This window comes from Scyliorhinus torazame, chromosome 10 (genome assembly GCF_047496885.1).
Source record: "Scyliorhinus torazame isolate Kashiwa2021f chromosome 10, sScyTor2.1, whole genome shotgun sequence".
NCBI lineage: Eukaryota > Metazoa > Chordata > Chondrichthyes > Carcharhiniformes > Scyliorhinidae > Scyliorhinus > Scyliorhinus torazame.
Genome location: NC_092716.1, coordinates 173,058,386 through 173,082,132, shown reverse-complemented (window position 1 = coordinate 173,082,132; position 23,747 = coordinate 173,058,386). Strand labels below are relative to the sequence as shown.

General features: G+C 45.8%; 1 protein-coding gene and 1 long non-coding RNA gene across 3 annotated transcripts in view; one reads left to right on the top strand and one right to left on the bottom strand.

The window, feature by feature from the left end:
* The window catches only part of LOC140431044 (uncharacterized), an 80,217-nt gene extending 78,335 nt beyond the window's left edge, over positions 1-1,882 (top strand). The window contains exon 4 of the long non-coding RNA XR_011949596.1: positions 1,500-1,882. This is a non-coding gene — a long non-coding RNA (uncharacterized lncRNA). The remainder of the gene's footprint in view (positions 1-1,499) is intronic.
* The window catches only part of cars1 (cysteinyl-tRNA synthetase 1), a 140,077-nt gene that overhangs the window by 58,119 nt on the left and 58,211 nt on the right, over positions 1-23,747 (bottom strand). For both annotated transcript variants that reach the window (XM_072518953.1, XM_072518952.1), the window contains 4 exons: positions 15,057-15,169; positions 12,955-13,083; positions 11,891-12,020; positions 9,929-10,032 (listed from right to left, as the gene is read on the bottom strand). In XM_072518953.1, coding sequence (XP_072375054.1) covers positions 9,929-10,032; positions 11,891-12,020; positions 12,955-13,083; positions 15,057-15,169 — 476 coding nt within the window. The remainder of the gene's footprint in view (positions 1-9,928; positions 10,033-11,890; positions 12,021-12,954; positions 13,084-15,056; positions 15,170-23,747) is intronic.

Genomic DNA, 23,747 nt, shown 5'->3' with positions numbered 1-23,747 from the left:
ATCAGATTTTTTCAAAAGCAATCAGAATCCTTGATCTTGTGTCAAAAATCAAACCATAGAAAAACAAGCGGCGATGTTGAATTTATACGAAATCTAATTTAGGATATAGTTGAAATAGCGGATGGGATTTTTCGGTCTGTTCTGCCGGTTGGATCATCGGGTCCTACCAAAGTCGATCCCTGGCGGTGGGGAAAAGGAAGATCCTGCCGGAGATCAATGCTCGCTGCATCTGCCTGGGAAAACCTGCCATGGGGGATGTTTTAGTTCTGGGTACCCAACAGTAAGAATGATATCAAGGCAGTGAAAGATACAGAGTAGATTCTCTAGAATGTTACCAAGACTGAAAGATCACAGTTCTAAAGTGAGGCTGGATATGTTCAGGCTTTTTTCACTGGAATTGAGAATATTAAGAAGTGATCAGAGAGATTGTCACAATAAAGGTTTATGTTGATGTAATTAGTGACACATTATTTTCACTAATCTTTGAGATGCTAACAGGGCACTAATTTAAGATATTCACACAAAATAAAATCAACGGTAAGGTTAAAATAATTCCTCAAGCAAAGGCAACAAATTATTTTAAAAGAGAATTAGATAATTGCTTGTAAAAGAATATAACAGGGTGCGGGGAGCATGCAGGAGAATGGAATTAGTTTAGGTGGCTATGGGGAAATAAAATACCAGCACTGAGATGATGTCTCAAATGACCCGTTTCAGTGCTGTAACATTCTGTGATCCTAAGCACTTACCACATTAGTACTCGTGACTTCTGAAACTGTCAGCATCCTTCAAAGCACTCAACTGTTCTTTTCACATAAATCCTGTTAATGTTTGTCTAATTACCAGCAATCACTCAATTTCAAAGCAATTCATGACATGTGAAGCACTTTTGAGATGTTTCTGAACAATTTGTTAAGAGTGACAATCAAGGACACAGGACAGTACAGGAGGAGAAAAGGCTGTGGTCCATTTGGCTGATTTATTAGTCATTCCCTCAAACATCTATCTAATTTTCTCATGAATTCCTACACTATCAGCACAAACATTTATAGCACTACAGGAGGCAATTCAATTTCCACGCTTGTGCGAGGTCTCTGTTAGAGCAATTCCAAACCTACCAGCCTCTCTCCCTATAGGCTTGTAACCTCCTCTATATCAAATATTCATTCAATTTTTGCCGAAAATGTAATGGTTGCTGACTCAAACATTCCTTGTGGCAAAGCAATGCTCCAGCCAACTTGTGTAAATAAATATTTCCTTACTATGAGTGAGGATATTAAATCAATGAGCTCCCATTATTGGTTACCTAACCCAAGTAAAAATACGGTCCACCAAAATCCATCAGAATTTACAAAAGTCCTTTACATCCTGTAACCTAGACAGGTTTAGTCTATTTTTTCTCTGTTTATTTCACTTCACAGCACTCATTATCTTCGATTTATCAATGTTACAGAATTCAAATTTAAAAAGTAGAACATTGATCAGATTCTTGCTTCCAGGTGCTCGGGCGACCTGCAGACAGCAGCAAGGAAGACGGAAGGGTGGATATGCACACGGTCAATGAGAGGGACTGGATCAGGGAAGAGGAGGACTGACAAGGCTGAGTGATGTGGAAACTAACCCTGCCTTTAGAGCTGCTGCAATGAACGCACAGCATAGGTGCCAACAGGGAAACCTTGGAACATGGCAATGGCAACTTGCATTTATAGTTTGCCTTTAGTATCCAAGAGGCTTCACAGGGAACTTATCAACCAAAATTTGTTAAAATTGAAGGACATATTAAGCCAGGCGGCCAAAAGCTGGTCAGAGTTAAGTTTTATGGCAGCAATAATATTTAAAGCATTGAAGCTTTGTTTTAATTTCTATTGTGATGGAATATATATATTTTAAAAAAATATTCTCAATTCTATTTCTTAATTGTAAACTGGGCCTTTTTTGCTGAACGAAGATCATTAAGTGGTTAGCAGGGGGCTTTTCACAGTAACTTCATTTGAAGCCTACTTGTGAAAATAAGCGATTTTCATTTCATTTCATTTCAGCAGTGCTGCCTCACAGTGACAGGGACCCAGCTTCAAATCCGGCCTTGGGTGACTATCTGTGTGGAGTTTGCACATTCTCCCAGTGTCTGCGTGGGTTTCACCCCCACAATCCAAAAAGATGTACAGGTTAGATGGATTGGCCACACTAAATTGCCCTTAATTGGGAAAGAAAAAAATGTGGGTAATTTATTAATTGCCAGGGCATGAAATTTAAAAAAAAAAAAACTGTGCTGACATTGGATCGAACGGTCACCTGCCATCTGTCGGCCTCGCCAAGGAGACCCCAGCCAAGCGCCAATTAGTGCTGGTCCCCACAAACGTGAACCAGGCATACCAACATATGGGAGGATCTCCCAGGTGATTGGAAGCCCCCTGGGTGGTCGGCCTCTGGCCAGGTTGGCACATTGACACTGCTGATGCCACCTGTGCACCTTGGCACAGCCAGCCTGGCACCACCACCCATTGCCAGGCTGGCAGTGCAAAGGTACCAAGCTGGCATTTTCCCCACACCGGGGATCGGGCCTGGGGGTGCCCTGTCTGTATGTGGTGGGGTGCGGGGGGCTCGAGGACCCCACCATAGGTGAGCTCGGGCATTGGGGCCGGGGGTCGTGTTGGGGGGATTGAGCGGTCGCTTCCTGAGCTGAGGAGCTGCGCTTGTCGGAATTCCTCAGTGCAGGATATGCAGCTAAGTGCGGCCTCGGCTTGGGGGGGGGGGGGGGGGGGGGCAAAAAAAAGAAAAGAGGGTGCCATTCAATAGTGGCGCCCCTCGATTCCCGCCCATAACAAACTCTGTTTATTGAAAAGTTAAATTTATCCCAGAGAATCTACGGGGGGCAATGATTTTCCAAACATCAGATCCACAACAAATAGCATCTCTTTCAACCCATAATGACTGAGACATTATCAGCCTGAAAAGCAAAGCCAATTTCCAAATACTGGATAAATGTCCTTTGTTGTAAATATTATGAAGAGCCCGTCATATGTCCTAAAATTCTGGCTTGTTGAGCAGGCTGCAAGTCCAATCCGGCTAGCAGGCCACAAAGGAGCAGCTCCAGCCAGGCTGGACAACTGGCACCATCTATCCTGCGTCTGCTGAAAATTATGTACCATCCCTACAAACCATACCAATGCTGTGAAGTCAACGTCACCAGAAAAGCAAATCGTACACGACCAGCTTTCAGCCTGCTGACCTCCATGAAGGAATTCCTCATGGAACTTTGATTCTGGGCCTCACGTGAACCAACTGTCCTGCCCAGAAGACAGGAGAAAAATACATATATCTACATCACCCTGGTTACTTCAGAAATTATTTTAATGAAGTGGACCAACACTTTATCCTGACATGCCTGACTAGCCATACCAGAGGAATTTCGAAACTTAGGAACCACCAGGGCATTCATGCCCTCTGAGGCAGAGGTGATTATTTCAATGGATGCTGAAAAGGCTTTAGATTGGGTGGAATGGGGTATCTGTTCAAAATCTTTGGAAGGTATAGGTTTGGGTCTAGATTTATATCTTGGATCTGTCTTTTATACAGAGCCCCCACCACGAGTGTTCATACGAATGCCCTGAGCTTGGAATATTTCCAGTTGAATAGAGGTACGAAGCAGGGTTGTCCAATTGTTCCCCCCTATTGTTTGCCCTGGCAATTGAGCCTCTGGTTATAGCATTGAGGTCATCAATGGAGTGGATGGGAATGGATAGGGGAGAGAGGGAGCTTAGGGTGTCCTGGTATGTAGAGGAGATAATGTAGCTACTTAGGAGTTTTGGCTCTTTTTCCTACAAGTTTAAAAAAAATAAATTTAGATAATCACAATTATCCTTTGTGAATAAATTAATATCTTCCTTCATTTAGGCGGGCAAGACATCATGATTCATAGGATGTTCCTCAAGTGGGGGAGGCAGTCATGGGGCGGAGTGCTGCCTCATTTGTAATTTTATTATTGGGCTACGAATATTGAGAAAGTACGAGGGTGGTTTAAGGTTCCGGATTCCATATGGGGGCGGGTGGAGGTGAGCACTTGTAGAGGTACTAGTTGGAAGGCCTTGGTTATGGCTCTACTTTCATTTGTAGTGGCCACTGTAGGGATATGGAGGCAGCTCAGGCAACATTTTAAGTTGGGTGCCATGTACAATGTTAGCCCCAATCTGCAGAAATCATCGCTTGTTCCGCCGGATTTGGACTTGTCATTCGGGTCATGGGGGAAGAAGGGGTCGGAACGGTTTGGGGACATGTTTGTAGATGTTTGCGAAGACTAATCTTTTTAGGTTTTTCAGGTCCGTGATTTAATGCACAAGGAGATTCCTTCCTTCCCCTTGGCACCACCCCCCCCTGATTGGATAGGGTACTTTCACTGGCTGAGTTGGGGGAGGGGAAGATATCAGATATTTATGGTCAAATTTTGTCAGTGGAGCAAGCTCCGTTGGATGAGGTAAAAAGGAAGTGAGAGGGGGAGCTGGGTTCGGTTTTCCATGGGGACGGTGTGGAGTGAGCATCTTCACAGCGTCGACTCCACCTCCTCATGTGCTAGGCTCAGCTTGATTCAGTTCAAGGTGGTGCATAGGGCACATCTGACCAGGGCACGGATGAGTGGGTTTTCCAGAGTGGAGGATAAGTGTGAGTGTTGTTCTCGAGGCCGGTGAATCATACACACATTTTCTGGTCATGTCCTAAACTTATAAGCTTTTGCATCTCCTTGTTCAACACCATGTCAGGGATTCTTGTGATTCAGCTAGAGTCTTGCCCACTGGAGGCTATTTTTGGGGTCTCAGACTCACTGGTACTGCAGATGCAGGTGTAGGCTCTCACCTTTGCCCTGGTAATAGCCCAGAATGGAGTTCTGTTTGGGTGGAGAACTCCAGTTACGCCCAGTGCTTCGACCTGGTTGAGTGATGTTCTGGAGTTTTTGTACTTGGAAAAGGTCAAGTACATCATGTGGGGGTCGGCAGAAGGGTTTTACTTGAGATGGCAGCCTTTCATTTCCTATTTCAGGGATGTGGTCATCGTTATGTTGGGGGAGGGGTGTTTCTGGTTATGATTTGTTTGCTTTTTGCGGGGGCAGGGTTGGGAGGAAGGATACGTTTGGAATTGTATTTGTTTTGTGTTTTGGTTTTACTGTGTTACAATTAAATATGTTCTCAAATGTCACTAATGTCAGCAGTGCCACCTGCAGGAAACTATCAGTACTGCATCAATAACGTAAGTGCAAGAATTCAGATTATCCACTTATTTTAGCTTGGGTATTGTTAAATATAAAATAATGGTTGCCTAAAAGTGCTTATGAAAATTACACTATCCTAAACTCTTCAACATTTAAATGACCGAATATTGGAAAGGACAGACCAGGATACCCAAACCTAGGCCAGAATTCTCCGGCCGTTCACACCAGTGGGGTCCGCTGGTCCCGTCAGCAGTGCACTCTCTCCTGCGGGTTTCCTGGTGATGTGGGCAGCTTCAATGGGAATTCCCATTGACAGTGGTAGGAGCAGAGAATGCTGCTGCCAGTGAATGGTATGCCGCCTCCTGCTGTCAAGAAAAACGGGGCTGGGGGGCTGGGAGGCTGGAGAATCCCCCCCCCCTCCCCACAAGGTAACATTCATCACCATCCGAGGAAAAAGGCTCTCACTGTCCACCCTATCCAATCCTCTGATCATCTTGTATGTCTCAATTAAGTCACCTCTTAACCTTCTTCTCTCTAACGAAAACAGCCTCAAGTCCCTCAGCCTTCACTCATAAGATCTTCCCTCCATACCAGGCAACATTCTGGTAAATCTCCTCTGCACCCTTTCCATTGCTTCCACATCCTTCCTATAATGCGGCGACCAGAATTGCACGCAATACTCCAAATGCGGCCGCACCAGAGTTTTGTACAGCTGCAACATGACCTCGTGGCTCCGAAACTCAATCACTCTACCAATAAAAGCTAACCATCGTACGCCTTCTTAACAACCCTCTCAACCTGGGTGGCAACTTTCAGGGATCTATGTACATGGACACCAAGATCTCTCTGCTCATCCACACTACCACAAATCTTACCATTAGCCCAGTACTCTGTCACCCTGTTATTCCTTCCAAAATGAATCAACTCACACTTTTCCGCATTAAACTCCATTTGCCACCTCTCAGCCCAGCGCTGCAGCTTATCTATGTCCCTCTGTAACTTGTAACATCCTTCCGCATTGTCCACAACTCCACCGACTTTAGTGTCATCTGCAAATTTACTCATCCATCCTTCTACGTCCTCCTCCAGATCATTTGTAAAAATGACAAACAGCAGTGGCCCCAAAACAGATCCTTGTTGTACACCACTAGTAACTGGACTCCAGTCGGAACATTTCCCATCAACCACCACCCTTTGTCTTCTTCCAGCTAGCCAATTTCTGATCCAAACTGCTAAATCACCCTTAATCCCATGCCTCCGTATTTTCTGCAGTAGCCTACTGTGGGGAACCTTATCAAACGCTTTACTGAAATCCATATACACCACATCAACTGCTTTACCCTCATCCACCTGTTTGGTCACCTTCTCAAAGAACTCAATAAGGTTTGTGAGGCACGACCTACCCTTCACAAAACCGTGTTGACTATCTCTAATCAAATTATTCCTTTCCAGATGATTATACATCCTATCTCTTATAAGCCTTTCCAAGATTTTGCCCACAACAGAAGTAAGGCTCACTGGTCTATAGTTACCGGGGTTGTCTCTACTCCCCTTCTTGAACAAGGGGACAACATTTGCTATCCTCCAGTCTTCTGGCACTATTCCTGTAGACAAAGATGACTTAAAGATCAAAGCAAAAGGCTCAGCAATCTCCTCCCTAGCTTCCCAGAGAATCCTAGGATAAATCTCATCCGGCCCAGGGGACTTATCTATTTTCACACTATCCAGAATTGCTAACACCTCCTCCTTACGAACCTCAAGCCCTTCTAGTCTAGTAGCCTGAATCTCAGTATTCTCCTCGACAACATTGCCTTTTTCTAGTGTGAATACGGACAAAAAATGTTCATTTAGCACCTCTCCTATCTCCTCGGACTCCACGCACAACTTCCCACTACTGTCCTTGACCTACTCTTACCCTAGTCATTCTTTTATTCCTGACATATCCATAGAAAGCTTTAGGGTTATCCTTGATCCTTCCTGCCAAAGACTTCTCATGTCACCTCCTGGCTCTTCTTAGCTCTCTATTTAGGTCCTTCCTAGCTAACTTGTAACTCTCGAGCGCCCTAACTGAACCTTCATGTCTCATCTTTACATAAGCATCCATCTTCCTCTTGACAAGTGTTTCGACTGCTTGGTCGACGGTTCCGTCGCTTGACCACTTCCTCCCTGCCTGACAGGTACATACTTATCAAGGACACGCAGTAGCTGTTCCTTGAACAAGCTCCACATTTCCATTGTGCCCATCCCCTGCAGTTTTCTTCTCCATCCGATGCATCCTAAGTCTTGCCTCATCGCATCATAATTGCCTTTCCCCAGATAGAACTCTTGCCCTGCGGTATATACCTATCCCTTTCCATCACTAAAGTAAACGTAATCAAATTGTGGTCACTATCACCAAAGTGCTCACCTACCTCCAAATCTAACAGCTGTCCTGGTTCATTACCCAGTACCAAATCCAATATGGCCTCGCCTCTCGTTGGCCTATCTACATACTGTGTCAGGAAACCCTCCTGCACACATTGGACAAAAACGGACCCATCTAAAGTACTCGAACTATAGCGCTTCCAGTCAATATTTGAAAAGTTAAAGTCCCCCATCACAACTACACTGTTGCTTTCGCTCCTATCCAGAATCATCTTTGGAATCCTTTCCTCTACATCTCTGGAACTTTTCGGAGGCCTATAGAAACCCCCCAGCAGGGTGACCTCTCCTCTCCTGTTTCTAACCTCAGCCCATTCTACCTCAGTAGACGAGTCCTCATCAAAACGTCCTTTCTGCCACCGTAATACTGTCCTTGACTAACAATGCCACCCCTCCCCCTCTTTTACCACCTTCCCTGAGCTTACAGAAATATCTAAACCCAGGCACCTGCAAGAAGCATTCCTGTCCCTGCTCTATCCATGTCTCCGAAATGGTCACAACATCAAAGTCCCAAGTACCAACCCATGCCGCAAGTTCACCCATCTTATTCCGGATGCTCCTGGCATTGAAGAAGACACACTTTAAACCACCTTCCTGTCTGCCGGTACACTCCTGCAACTTTGAAACCTTACTCATGACCTCACTTCTCTCAATCTCCTGTATACTGGAGCTACAATTCAGGTTCCCAGTCCCCTGCTGAACTAGTTTAAACCCTCCCGAAGAGCATTAGCAAATTTCCCCCCCAGGATATTGGTACCTCTCTGGTCCAGGTGTAGACCATCCCGTTTGTAGAGGTCCCACCAACCCCAGAATGAGCCCCAATTATCCAGAAATCTGAAACCCTCCCTCCTGCACCATCCCTGTAGCCACGCGTTCAACTCCTCTCTTTCCCTATTCCTCGTCTCGCTAGCACGTGGGACGGGTAACAACCCAGAGATAATAATTCTGTTTGTCCTAGATCTAAGTTTCCACCCTAGCTCCCTGAATTCCTGCCTTACATCCCTATCCCTTTTCCTACCTATGTCGTTGGTACCTATGTGGACCACATCTTGTGGCTGCTCTCCCTCCCCCTTAAGGATCCCGAAAACACGATCCGAGACATCACGGACCCTGGCACCTGGGAGGCAACACACCAATCGCGAGTCTCTCTCGTTCCCATAGAATCTCCTATCTATCCTCCTAACTATGGAGTCTCCAATGACTAATGCTCTGCTCCTCTCCACTTTCCCTTCTGACCAACAGGGACAGACTCTGTGCCTAAGACCTGTACCCCATGGCTTACCCCATGGTAAGTCATCCCGCCTAACAGTATCCAAAGCGGTATACTTATTACTAAGGGGAACGGCCACAGGGGATCCCTGTACTGACTGCTTCCTCCCAGCCCCTCTCACCGTCACCCATCTATCTGTATTCTTTGGAGTAACTACATCCCTGAAGCTTTTATCTATAACCACCTCTGCCTCCCGAATGATCCGAAGTTCATCCAGCTCCAGCTCCAGAACGCGGTTTCTGAGGAGCTGGAGATGGGTGCACTTCCACAGATGAAATCAGCAGGGACACTGACGGCGTCCCTCACCTCAAACATTCTGCAGGAGGAACATTGCACTGCCTTCCCTGCCACCCCTCTAGATAAAAAAAAAAGAAAAAGAGCTTACCGGTTATTTACTCTACCCCTTAGGTTAAAGGAGGTGGAAGGGTGGGGGACAATACAAGTGTAATCTAGGGTTTAGAAACTGCCCAACTTAAATACAAGTAAAAATAAGACACTTAACCAGCAACCACTGCGCCCCACACGAAAACAGCAATCAGCTGTTATGGGCCTGCGCAAACTTACTTACCCAGCAGTCACTCTGTCCTCACTCCGACTGGATTCAGCTGGAAACTCCTTACAGTAAGTTTTTTAGCTTGCAAGTGAGAATCTCCATAACCTGATGGTCAATTTATGCTGTTTCACCTTATGCCTCACACAAACCATACTTCACCCTAAACCTCTCAGGATTTGCATACAATTTACCTACATACTACTGGGGCATAGCATTAGCCTAGCCAGCTCAGCTGTGATGAACTGGTTTATCCTCTTTTCATGAATTTTGGGAGCACCCCAGTTCAACAACTCTTTGCATTCGGCTGGAGAGAATAGATCAACAGAAACAGTGTAATGAGGGCTTTGCACCCAGCCTGTGCTACAAATGCTAGAAGCACCTTAACACCTTATACGTTGATCTCCCCAATACTGATAGCCATCAGTTGAGAACTAAATTCAAAGAAATATTATCAAAAAGGTGAGGGAGCACAAAACCAGCTTACATTTAAGAATTTTTCATACTGAATGGCCGAATCCATGGTATTGCTGGAATAATCCAGTGTATCCTTCCATGAGTGCATGAGAAATGCAAGACGCAGTTGCCGACCTGTAATCACATGATACCAGAGAACAAGACTGAGAAGCAAAGAAAAAATACTCACAATTTAATCAAGAGCTCCTTTTAAAGGTTTGCATTTTTGTGGGGAACTCAAAGGTACCTTATTACTTAATTAACTTTCTCATGTAACACACCACCCACTAATAATTTAAGTGTTGGTAACACTACATTTGAAAAACACTATACCCATATTACATTGGCATAATGTTTTTGTTTCCTCAGCAATATTCTCCTCCCTATCAAAAATGGTGACTTTTATTAGGTATAGATAGCTTCATGATCATTGTCACCTTCTGGTACTGAGCTCAAGTAGCCATTACACATGCAAGTCTTGACAGCAAATGTCCATCAACAATTTGATGGCATTGGGAAGGAGGTCATGACAGTTTTAAAAATCTGTTCATGGCATATGAACGTTATTGGCAAGGCAGCATTTATTGTCCATCTCTAATTGAGTTTGAGAAAGTGGCAGTGCTGCCTTCTAGAACCTTTGCAGTCCATGTGGTGTGGGTATTTCCACAGTGTCATTAGAAAGGGAGATCTTGGATCTTGCCCCACCAACAATTAAAGAATGGCAATCTAGTTCCAAGAAGGCAGTGTTTGACTTGGAGGGGAACTTACAGGTATTGGTGTTCCCATGCACCTTCTTTTAAAATAAAGGTTTTTCCAATTTTGGATCAATTTAGCGTGGCCAGTCTTCCTACCCTGCACATCTTTGGGTTGTGGGAGTGAGGCCCATGCAGACACAGGGAGAATGTGCAAACTCCATACGGACAGTGACCAGGACTGAACCCAGGTCTTTGGCGCCACGAGTAAGCAGTGCTAACCACTGCACCAGCGTGCCGCCCGGTGTTCCCATGCACCTGCAAGCAATTGAGATTTCCTCTTTGGAAGATGCTGTTGAAGAAGCCTTGGTGAGATGCTGCCATGCATTTTTTAAAAATAAATTTAGAGTACCCAATTAATTTTTTTCTCCAATTCAGGGCAATTTAAAGTGGCCAATCCATGTACCCTGCACATCTTTGAATTGTGGGGCTGAGACCCACGCAGACACGGGGAGAATGTACAAATCCACACAGACAGTGACCCAGGGTCAGGATCGAACCCGGGCCCTCAGCGCCATAGGTAGCAGTGCCAACCACTGCGCCACCGTGCCGCCCGGCCTCTGGCATGCTCATGTACCCACAATATTTATATGGCTGGTCCTGTAATGTTTCTGGTCAACGGGAACTGTTGGGATGATGATGATTGGGTGGGCCATTCAGCAATTGATTGTGTGCTGTCCTACTTGGCATCCAGGCACGTACATTTCTTTGCAATGGTCTCCGGATAATCAAAAGCAGGAACCATGATGCATGAATCCTTAACAAATACAGTTTCATCATTGTTTGATGCAAAGCTCACTTCGCCATCCCACAATAATGTAGCTCAAAACAGCACCTAATAGTGCAGGAATGAGACACTTCTCCATTTTAACCACCAACTACCTAGTGTTCCCTCAGTGAGTGCACTCATTCAATTCAAATTAAGAGGATTAATGTCCATGAGACTTCCCAAATGCACTTAACGTGATTGTTATAGCCTGTGTACAGAGTAGACTTCCATCCCATCACTTATGGGAGCTGGGCTATTACAAGGATGAACATGAGCTTGAGTGAATGACACCCCATACAATGAGAATTCACTAAAGCATCATTTGGTATTCTCAATTGCACCGAGTCCACAACTGTCAGCAGTTACCTGACAGCAGCCAAGGAAGCTCTACTTAAGAGAAAGTTGGACAATTCCATTTGCTACTGGAGACACCAAGCTAATTATTATGACTAAGCCAATGAGCATTAATTACCTGTATTTGCATTCAGAGCATCCTTGATAGTTATGAAATTTTTTAAAGATTTTGACATCTTGCAGCCTGCTATGGTTAGGTGCCCAGTGTGGAGGAAGTATCGAACCCAGTGATCATTTTCAAAATAAGCCTGCAGAAAGAGATAGAGAATCTAAGAAACTTGCAATGTTACAATTACAAACAAGTACTGTGATCTCATCCACAATCATCATACACAGCTGAGACATTCAATGTAACTTCAGAGGAAGGGACTGCATTGAAAACTGGTGTCTTTTCACTCTCACACTATTTTCAAAAAGGTGAAATTTATGCTCATCAAGGTGATGAATTTCAGTGCTAGATAATGGAACACTTCCCTCATCACGCATCAAAAAAAATCAGCATCAGGCATTCAGATAAAGCACAGCATTAGAGTCAAAATAAAGCTCCTTCTATGTATCAAGCACTCTCAGTTCAAGTGCACAGTGAAGCTCTTTCCCTTTTGCCACCTTCATCCAAAGCTCGGGGACAGACCTTGAACACCACAAATTGTTCTGTAGCCTTCTCTGAATTGTGATCTTAGTAGCAAATTAAGGGCAGCTTTTCTGTCAGTTTATGGCTTTGGAAATGTTTTGAAACTGCTGCAAAATTAATTTATGGGGCATTAAAATATAGGAGAGCTTTTATACTGGGAATTCAACTGGATTTCCCACCACACAAAACTGTCAACAGTGGTAGGCAGAAAACATCATGCTGTAGGTTTCCTTGGTCCAACCAGCTACCGGTGAAGGAAAAATAATGTCTAGATGGAAAAAGCCCCCATAATGCTGAGGTTTTTCCGATGCTTTAAACTCACTTTCAAAGTCTATTTAAGGAAGTATCCAAATTCAAGAGTCTTTTGCAGCATATTTTACATTATTGGATGCCTGGCTGGTGTATGGTTGTCTCGATCAAGTTCTATCTATTCACAGTACTGTAGAAATATGACTAAAACTTTGGATCCACACTTGATTCCATAGGGAATATTCATGAACCTTTTTTTTTAAAGAAGGAAGGAAACAATGGAACAAAACCAGTGATTGTACCTCAGACTGCGCCAATTCATTATCGTGATGAGGGAAACGCAGGTCAAATCCTCCACCATGGATGTCCATGGATTCTCCTAGAATGCTAGCAGCCATTGCTGAGCATTCAATGTGCCAACCAGGACGGCCCTGCCAGGATAAACAGGAGAATGAGATTGGATAACAATCAACCCTAACCAATACAAACTGCTACTAACATACCAAGCACATGAAAAGACACTTACTGAGAGAAGACAGATAAATCCAGCAAGCTGAACCGCAAATGTTGATGATGGGAAAACATTTAGAGAATAATTTGTGACAAAATGAATTGGTGCTTGGATTATGAGCTATTGAATAGAAGTCAAGAAGGATGTTAAAGGCAAATTATATTTGATTCAATTTTTTGATAAAGTAACAAAGAGAATACAGTGGCTAATGTTGTGCTTATGGACTCTCCATAAGACATTGACAAGTATGACGTAAAAGACTTGCAAGCAAAGTTAAAGTCCATGGAATTAAAGGGACAGTGAAGTGTTGATATAAAATTGTATAAGTGATGGAAAACAGAGTGTGATGGTGAACGGTTGTTTAACAGGAGGGAAGTGGTGAATCCCTACTGGTGGATATAGAGCTGTTGCTCGTTTTGACATGTATTACTGACCTGAACTTGAACATCATTTCAAAGTTTGCAGGTAACAAAAGATGCAAAAATGTGGTAAACAGTGAGGCGGATAGTAACAGACTACCATGTGGACATAGACTGGTAAAACAGATAGACATATGGCAGTTGAAATTTATTGCAGTAAAAAATGTAAATGGATACATTTTAGGAAGAAGAATAAAAGACGACATGAATTAAATGGTACAATTTTAAAAGGAGGTGCAGGAACAGAGAACCTGGGGGTGTATGTAAACAAATCTTTGACGGTGGCAGGACAAGTTGAGGCGGCCAATTAAAGAAAAACCAGATTGGGTCCATGGATTTATTAATTTAAAAAAAACATAAGCAAGAAAGATATGCTAATGATGAAACACTGGTTAGGTCTCAGCTGAGTTTATTTCAGGGCAGCACACTTTATGAAGGGTGTGGAGGAGAATGTAGAAGAGATTAACTAGACTCTACTATCAAGGATAAGGAACTTCAAATTATGTGGAGAGATTGGAGAAGCTGAAGTGGTTCTCCTTTGAGCAGGAGCAAGTGTTTAAAATTATGAACAGGTTTGATAGAGTAAATAACGAGAAGCAGTTTCCAGTGACAGAGTTGGTTTAACGTAGCAAGTTGTAGTGATTTGGATTGCAATGCTCGAAAGAGTGGTAAGCAGATTCAACAGCAATTTATGAAATTGGGTAAATACTTGAAGGGAAAAATTCACAGGGCTAAGGAGAAAGCAGGTTAGTAAAACTAATTGGATATTCCATTGGAAAGCAGGCACACACCCTCTTTCCACGCTGTATTATTCTGTAATTCTGTGTTATACTGGATAGTTATATTGAATAATTGAAGGTTAAGATGTGGAATGGAAAGTGCTGCAATGATATGGTAGTATATTACAGGTGCAGCATGGTAGCATAGTGGTTAGCACAATGGCTTCACAGCACCCGGGTCCCAGGTTCAATTCCCGGCTTGGGTCACTGTCTGTGCGGAATCTGCATGTTCTCCCCGTGTTTGCGTGGGTTTCCTCCAGGTGCTCCGGTTTCCTCACAAAGTCCAAATATGTGCAGGGGTAGGTGGATTGGCTATGCTCAATTGCCCTTAAGTGTCCAAAAAAGGTAATGTGTGGGTTACAGGGGATAGGGTGGAGGTGTGGGGATAGGGTGGAGGTGTGGGCTTAGGTGGGGTGCTCTTTCCAGGGGCCGGTGCGGACTCGATGGGCCGAATGGCCTCCTTCTGCACTGTAAATTCTGTGATCTGTGCTAGTTGTCTCTCTGGGCCTGGAGCTGGTGGACTGGTTTATTGCCACATGCAGGGTTGATGATTTTAAATTATCCTTAGATCATTTGTCAATTGAACTTAATACAAAATAGTGATTGGATTCTACATGTCTATCTCCATCTCGACCATGTAACTAAGCTGTGGACTGTGAATGGTGAAGTATGTAGGGCTGATGCTTTCTTCTCACCTTTCCCCAGGGCGAATCCCAAGATGGTTCTCCAGGCTTGGAGGCTTTCCACAGTGCAAAGTCATTGGGAGAGTGCTTCTCACTTAGTCGATCAGCTGAAATACTAAGGTCACCTAAGAAGTCAAGAATATTTTCCTGTCAAATCCATCAGCATGAGAGTTGAAATGGCTTGATTTCTTCCAAGTGATAGTCTCTCACTCACTGTAAATTGTTGACTTTTGTGGAGCGCAATTCCTAGAATGCTGGTTGGCCTTTTGCATCTTGCAGATTTAGTTAGACATAATTAATGTGTGAGTCTATATAGTGAGTGCAGAGTCCATTCAACCATGAGGCATCACAAGCAACCCTCCTCTCTTCCAACAGTGTGCATAACAATTTTCTTGAATAAGTCACAGGATGGTAACCAAGGGTACGAGTTCTGGCAGATTGTTCGCCTTAGCCCATAAACACAGATACAGCCATCACAACCCAGCTGAGATCAGTTAACTCCGTCCACACCAATACTGCTAGGTTTGAAAGACTCAGTGACTTAACAAATTCAGCAGTTACTAAACGAACCACAAAGTAATCAAGATGCTGCCTCTCTAGGTCAATGGTTGAAAACTGAAGGAGGATCCAAGAAAGCGCAAGCAGTTTGTGCACACACAATCCTCAAATCACTTTACTCCCACCTCATTAAACTCAGCTTTCCCTAACCTTCATAACTCTTTAGATCTTTCGCAAACCTTTTGTCCAACTAGACCATCTACACTAATGTCTATTCTCCTACTATTACCTTCTTGGGATCATCAAAGTCCAGCAGCAATAACAACAGCCTAATCGTTTTCTTCTTCCGATTAGAAAAACACTGACCCCCCAAGTCCTAAACAACTTGCAATCAGCTCTCCTGTAACTTTGGGCTGGCCAGGTCATTCTGGAAATATTTATGCCTATTCTTTACCTCCAATCCAAATCTATTTCTTCACAATTGTATTTTCTGACCATTGTCATATACCTAGCTGCATCAGAACACCCCCTTCCGAATACTGCATTTGACAGACTCCCATAAGGTTCCCCACGGTAGGCTATTGCAAAAAATACGGAGGCTGGGGATTGAGGGTGATTTAGAGATGTGGATCAGAAATTGGCTAGCTGAAAGAAGACAGAGGGTGGTGGTTGATGGGAAATGTTCAGAATGGAGTACAGTCACAAGTGGAGTACCACAAGGACTGGGGAAAAAGCAGTCAGTGCAGGGATCCCCTGCGGTCGTTCCCCTGAGAAACAAGTATACCGCTTTGGATACTTGTGGGGGGGACGACTTACCAGGGGTAAGCCATGGGGTACGGGCCTCTGGCACGGAGTCTGTCCCTGTTGCTCAGAAGGGAAGGGGGGGAGAGGAGCAGAGCATTAGTAATTGGGGACTCTATAGTCAGGGGCACAGATAGGAGATTTTGTGGGAGCGTGAGAGACTCACGTTTGGTATGTTGCCTCCCAGGTGCAAGGGTACGTGATGTCTCAGATCGTGTTTTCCAGGTCCTTAGGGGGGAGGGGGAGCAGCCCCAAGTCGTGGTCCACATTGGCACTAACGACATAGGTAGGAAAGGGAACAAGGATGTCAGGCAGGCTTTCAGGGAGCTAGGATGGAAGCTCAGAACTAGAACAAACAGAGTTGTTATCTCTGGGTTGTTGCCCGTGCCACGTGATAGTGAGATGAGGAATAGGGAGAGAGAGCATTTAAACACGTGGCTACAGGGATGGTGCAGGCGGGAGGGATTCAGATTTTTGGATAACTGGGGCTCTTTCTGGGGAAGGTGGGACCCCTACATACAGGATGGTCTACATCTGAACCTGAGGGGCACAAATATCCTGGGGGGGGAGATTTGTTAGTGCTCTTTGGGGGGGGTTTAAACTAATGCAGCAGGGGCATGGGAACCTGGATTGTAGTTTTAGGGTAAGGGAGAATGAGAGTATAGAGGTCAGGAGCACAGATTTGACGTCGCAGGAGGGGGCCAGTGTTCAGGTAGGTGGTTTGAAGTGTGTCTACTTCAATGCCAGGAGTATACGAAACAAGGTAGGGGAACTGGCAGCATGGGTTGGTACCTGGGACTTCGATGTTGTGGCCATTTCGGAGACATGGATAGAGCAGGGACAGGAATGGATGTTGCAGGTTCCGGGGTTTAAGTGTTTTAGTAAGCTCAGAGAAGGAGGCAAAAGAGGGGGAGGTGTGGCGCTGCTAGTCAAGAGCAGTATTACGGTGGCGGAGAGGATGCTAGATGGGGACTCTTCTTCCGAGGTAGTATGGGCTGAAGTTAGAAACAGGAAAGGAGAGGTCGCCCTGTTGGGAGTTTTTTATAGGCCTCCTAATAGTTCTAGGGATGTAGAGGAAAGGATGGCGAAGATGATTCTGGATATGAGCGAAAGTAACAGGGTAGTTATTATGGGAGACTTTAACTTTCCAAATATTGACTGGAAAAGATATAGTTCGAGTACAATAGATGGGTCGTTTTTTGTACAGTGTGTGCAGGAGGGTTTCCTGAAACAATATGTTGACAGGCCAACAAGAGGCGAGGCCACGTTGGATTTGGTTTTGGGTAATGAACCAGGCCAGGTGTTGGATTTGGAGGTAGGAGAGCACTTTGGGGACAGTGACCACAATTCGGTGACGTTTACGTTAATGATGGAAAGGGATAAGTATACACCGCAGGGCAAGAGTTATAGCTGGGGGAAGGGCAATTATGATGCCATTAGACGTGACTTGGGGGGGATAAGGTGGAGAAGTAGGCTGCAAGTGTTGGGCACACTGGATAAGTGGGGCTTGTTCAAGGATCAGCTACTGCGTGTTCTTGATAAGTATGTACCGGTCAGACAGGGAGGAAGGCGTCGAGCGAGGGAACCGTGGTTTACCAAGGAAGTGGAATCTCTTGTTAAGAGGAAGAAGGAGGCCTATGTGAAGATGAAGTGTGAAGTTTCGGTTGGGGCGATGGATAGTTACAAGGTAGCGAGGAAGGATCTAAAGAGAGAGCTAAGACGAGCAAGGAGGGGACATGAGAAGTATTTGGCAGGAAGGATCAAGGAAAACCCAAAAGCTTTCTATAGGTATGTCAGGAATAAGCGAATGACTAGGGAAAGAGTAGGACCAGTCAAGGACAGGGATGGAAAATTGTGTGTGGAGTCTGAAGAGATAGGCAAGATACTAAATGAATATTTTTAGTCAGTATTCACTCAGGAAAAAGATAATGTTGTGGAGGAGAATGCTGAGCCCCAGGCTAATAGAATAGATGGCATTGAGGTACGTAGGGAAGAGGTGTTGGCAATTCTGGACAGGCTGAAAATAGATAAGTCCCCGGGACCTGATGGGATTTATCCTAGGATTCTCTGGGAGGCCAGGGAAGAGATTGCTGGACCTTTGGCTTTGATTTGTATGTCATCATTGGCTATAGGAATAGTGCCAGAGGACTGGAGGACAGCAAATGTGGTCCCTTTGTTCAAAAAGGGGAGCAGAGACAACCCCGGCAACTATAGACCGATGAGCCTCACGTCTGTAGTGGGTAAAGTCTTGGAGGGGATTATAAGAGACAAGATTTATAATCATCTAGATAGGAATAATATGATCAGGGATAGTCAGCATGGCTTTGTGAAGGGTAGGTCATGCCTCACAAACCTTATTGAGTTCTTTGAGAAGGTGACTGAACAGGTAGACGAGGGTAGAGCAGTATATGGATTTCAGCAAAGCGTTTGATAAGGTTCCCCACGGTAGGCTATTGCAAAAAATACGGAGGCTGGGGATTGAGGGTGATTTAGAGATGTGGATCAGAAATTGGCTAGCTGAAAGAAGACAGAGGGTGGTGGTTGATGGGAAATGTTCAGAATGGAGTACAGTCACAAGTGGAGTACCACAAGGATCTGTTCTGGGGCCGTTGCTGTTTGTCATTTTTATCAATGACCTAGAGGAAGGCGCAGAAGGGTGGGTGAGTAAATTTGCAGACGATACTAAAGTCGGTGGTGGTTTCGATAGTGTGGAAGGATGTAGCAGGTTACAGAGGGATATAGATAAGCTGCAGAGCTGGGCTGAGAGGTGGCAAATGGAGTTTAATGTAGAGAAGTGTGAGGTGATTCACTTTGGAAGGAATAACAGGAATGCGGAATATTTGGCTAATGGTAAAGTTCTTGAAAGTGTGGATGAGCAGGGGGATCTAGGTGTCCATGTACATAGATCCCGGAAAGTTGCCACCCAGGTTGATAGGGTTGTGAAGAAGGCCTATGGAGTGTTGGCCTTTATTGGTAGAGGGATTGAGTTCCGGAGTCGGGAGGTCATGTTGCAGCTGTACAGAACTCTGGTACGGCCGCATTTGGAGTATTGCGTACAGTTCTGGTCACCGCATTATAGGAAGGACGTGGAGGCTTTGGAGCGGGTGCAGAGGAGATTTACCAGGATGTTGCCTGGTATGGAGGGAAAATCTTATGAGGAAAGGCTGATGGACTGGAGGTTGTTTTCGTTGGAGAGAAGAAGGTTAAGAGGAGACTTAATAGAGGCATACAAAATGATCAGGGGGTTGGATAGGGTGGACAGTGAGAGCCTTCTCCCGCGGATGGATATGGCTGGCACGAGGGGACATAACTTTAAACTGAGGGGTAATAGATATAGGACAGAGGTCAGAGGTAGGTTCTTTACGCAAAGAGTAGTGAGGCCGTGGAATGCCCTACCTGCTACAGTAGTGAACTCGCCAACATTGAGGGCATTTAAAAGTTTATTGGATAAACATATGGATGATAATGGCATAGTGTAGGTTAGATGGCTTTTGTTTCGGTGCAACATCGTGGGCCGAAGGGCCTGTACTGCGCTGTATTGTTCTATGTTCTATAAGTACGCATGAGATTATTTGCAAAACAAAAAGTGCGTGGCACTGAACAGTGACTGCACTTCAAAAATAATTCAATGGCTATGAAATACTCAGACATAAAATACAACAGATATAACAAGATTATTTCTTTCTACAGTTTCACCAGAACCGCAGAAAATCCGCGCCATCCGTGCTCTCAAGACCAATCGCAACATCATCATCAAACCAGCAGACTAAAGGAGGGGCCACCGTCATACTGAACAGAACAAACTACTGCAAAGAAGTGCACCGACAGTTCAACAACCAGGAACACTACAGAGTTACCCGCAGATCTGACCAAGGAACACACCCGCCAACTCAACAGACTGATCAAGACCTTGGATCCAGACCTTCAGAGCACCCTACATGCTCTCATCCCACGTACTCCCCGCGTTGGAGATCTCTACTGCCTCCCGAAAATACACAAGGCCAACACACCAGGCAATGGGACCCTGTGTGAGAACCTCTCTGGCTACATCGAGGGCATCTTGAAACCCATCATACAAGGAATGCCCAGCTTCTGTCGCGATACGGCGGACTTCTTACAGAAACTCAGCACCATGGACCAGTTGAACCAGGAACATTGCTTGTCACAATGAACGTCTCGGTACTCGACACCAGCATCCCCCATGACGACGGCAATGTTGCAACAGCATCAGTAGACAACACCGACAACTGCCAATCTCCAGACGCAATTCGGCAACTCATTCGCTTTATTCTGGGTCACAATGTCTTCACCTTCAACAAGTTCTTCATCCAGACACACAGAACAGCCATGGGGACCAAATTCGCACATCAATATGCCAACATCTTCATGCACAAGTTTGAACAAGATCTCCTCACCACACAGGACCTTCAACCGACGTTATACATCGATGACATTTTTTTCCTTTGGACCCATGGCGAAGAATCAGTGAAACACGATGACATCAATAAGTTTCATCCTTGGAGACTTTTCGGGCTATAAGCTTAATGTGGGAAAGAGTGAGCTCTTTGTGATCCATCCGGGGGACCAGGGAAGAAGGATAGACGACCTACCGTTGAGGAGGGCGGTAAGGAGCTTTCAATACTTGGGGATTCAGGTAGCTAGGAGCTGGGGGGCACTGCACAAACTTAATTTGTTGCGGTTGGTGGAACAGATAGAGGAGGATTTTAAAAGGTGGGACACGTTGCCACTCACGCTGGCGGGTAGGGTACAATCGGTTAAAATGGTGGTCCTCCCGAGATTTATTTTTGTATTCCAATGCCTCCCAATTGTGATCACTAAGACCTTTTTTAAGAGGGTAAGCAGGAGCATTACAGGATTTGTGTGGGCAAGCAAGACCCTGCGGGAAAGGAGGGGGTTCTTGGAGTGTAGCAGAGATCGAGGAGGGTTGGCGTTGCCGAATTTGGGTGGTTATTATAGGGCAGCCAACGTGGCAATGATCCGTAAGTGGGTGATGGAGGGAGAGGGGGCGGCGTGGAAGAGGTTGGAGATGGCGTCCTGCAAATGAACGAGCCTGGGGGTGCTGGTGACGGCACCGCTGCCACTCTCGCCAACAAGGTATACCATGAGCCCGGTGGTGGTGGCAACGCTAAAGATCTGGGGGCAGTGGAGACGGCACAGGGGTGCGACGGGAGCCTCGGTGTGGTCCCCGATCAGAGACAACCATCGGTTTGTCCCAGGAAGGATGGACGGGGGATTTCAGAGCTGGCATCGGGTAGGGATTAGAAGAATGGGGGACCTGTTCATTGACGGGACGTTTGCGAGCTTGGGGGCGCTGGAAGAGAAGTTTGGGCTACCCCCGGGAAATGCTTTCAGGTACATGCAAGTGAGGGGGTTTGTGAGGCGGCAGGTGAGGGAACTTCCGCTACTCCCGGCACAGGGGATTCAAGATAGGGTGATTTCGGGCGTATGGGCCGGGGAGGGCAAGGTGTCGGCGATATACCAGGAGATGAAAGAAGAGGGGGAGGCTTTGGTAGAGGAGCTGAAGGGTAAATGGGAGGAGGAGTTGGGGGAGGAGATTGAGGAGGGGCTATGGGCTGATGCCCTAAGGAGGGTTAATTCCTCTTCCTCGTTTGCCAGGCTTAGCCTGATACAATTTAAGGTGGTTCATAGAGCGCATATGACGGGGGCGAGGCTGAGCAGGTTCTTTGGGGTGGAGGACAGATGTGGGAGGTGCTCAGGAAGTCCGGCGAACCATGTCCATATGTTTTGGTCATGTCCGGCACTGGAAGGGTTCTGGAGGGGAGTGGCAGGAACAGTATCTAAGGTGGTGAAAGTCCGGGTCAAGCCAAGCTGGGGCGTAGCACTATTTGGAGTAGTGGACGAGCCGCGAGTGCAGAAGGCGAAAGAGGCCGGCATTCTGGCCTTTGCATCCCTAGTAGCCCGGCGAAGGATCTTGCTAATGTGGAAGGAGGCGAAGCCCCCCCAGCGTGGAGGCCTGGATAAATGATATGGCTGGGTTTATCAAGTTGGAAAGGATAAAGTTTGCCTTGAGAGGGTCTGCGCAGGGGTTCTACAGGCGGTGGCAACCGTTCCTAGACCATCTCGTGGAACGTTAGATGAAGGTCGGACAGCAGCAGCAGCAACCCGGGGGGGGGTCTCTGGGGGGCATTTGAGCAAGAAAACACATGAATGATCCGGAAACTGACACGTACGGGAAGAATCCAATGTACAAAGTTTTGTATCTTATTGACTTGCCATGTTCATGTCTTGCCACGCAAGTTCTTTTTCTTTTCTTTGTTACAAGGGGGGGGGGATTTGTTTGTAAGGTGGAAAATATTGTTATTGAAAAATTCTTAATAAAAACATATTAAAAAAAAATAATAATAAGTTCCATCCCACCATCAGACTCAGCATGGACTACTCTCCAGAATCGGTTGCATTCTTGGACACACTCATCTCCATCAAGGACGGTCACCTCAGCACTTCGCTTTACCGTAAGCACACGATGCTCCACTTCACCAGCTTCCACCCTAAACACATTAAAGAGGTCATCCCCTATGGACAAGCCCTCCGTATACCCAGGATCTGCTCAGAGGACTAGTGTAACAGACAACTACAGATGCTGAAAGATGCCCTCGTATGAATGGGATAGGGTGCTCGACTCATCGATTGATAGTTCCAACGCGCCACAGCAAAAAACCGCACCGACCTCCCCAGAAGACAAACACGGGACACAACCACCAGAGTACCCTTCGTCGTCCAGTACTTCCCCGGAGCGGAGAAACTACGACATCTTCTTCGCAGCCTTCAACACGTCATCGATGAAGATGAACATCTTGCCAAGGTCATCCCCACGCCCTCACTACTTGCCTTCAAACGACCGCGCAACCTCAAACAGACCCTTGTTTGCAGCAAACTACCCAGCCTTCAGAACAGTGACCACGACACCACACAACCGTGCCATGGCAATCTCTGCAACTCGTGCCAGATCATTGACATGGGTATCACCATTACATGTGAGAACACCACCCACCAGGTACACACTTGTGCGACTCGGCCAAAGTTATCTAACTCATACGCTGCAGCAAAGGATGTCCCGAAGTGTGGTATATTGGCGAGACCATGCAGACGCTACGACAACCAATGAACGGACATCGCGCGACAATCACCAGGCAGGAATGTCTCCTTCCAGTGGGGGAACACTTGGCATTCAACCTCTGATCTTCGAGTAAGCGTTCTCCAAGGCAGCTTTCAGGACGCGCGACAACGCAGAATCGCCGAGCAGAAACTTATAGCCAAGTTCCGCACACAGGAGTACGGCCTCAACCGGGACCTTGGATTCATGTCGCATACATTCACCCCCCCACCATCTGACCTGGGCTTGCAAAATCCTACCAACTGTCC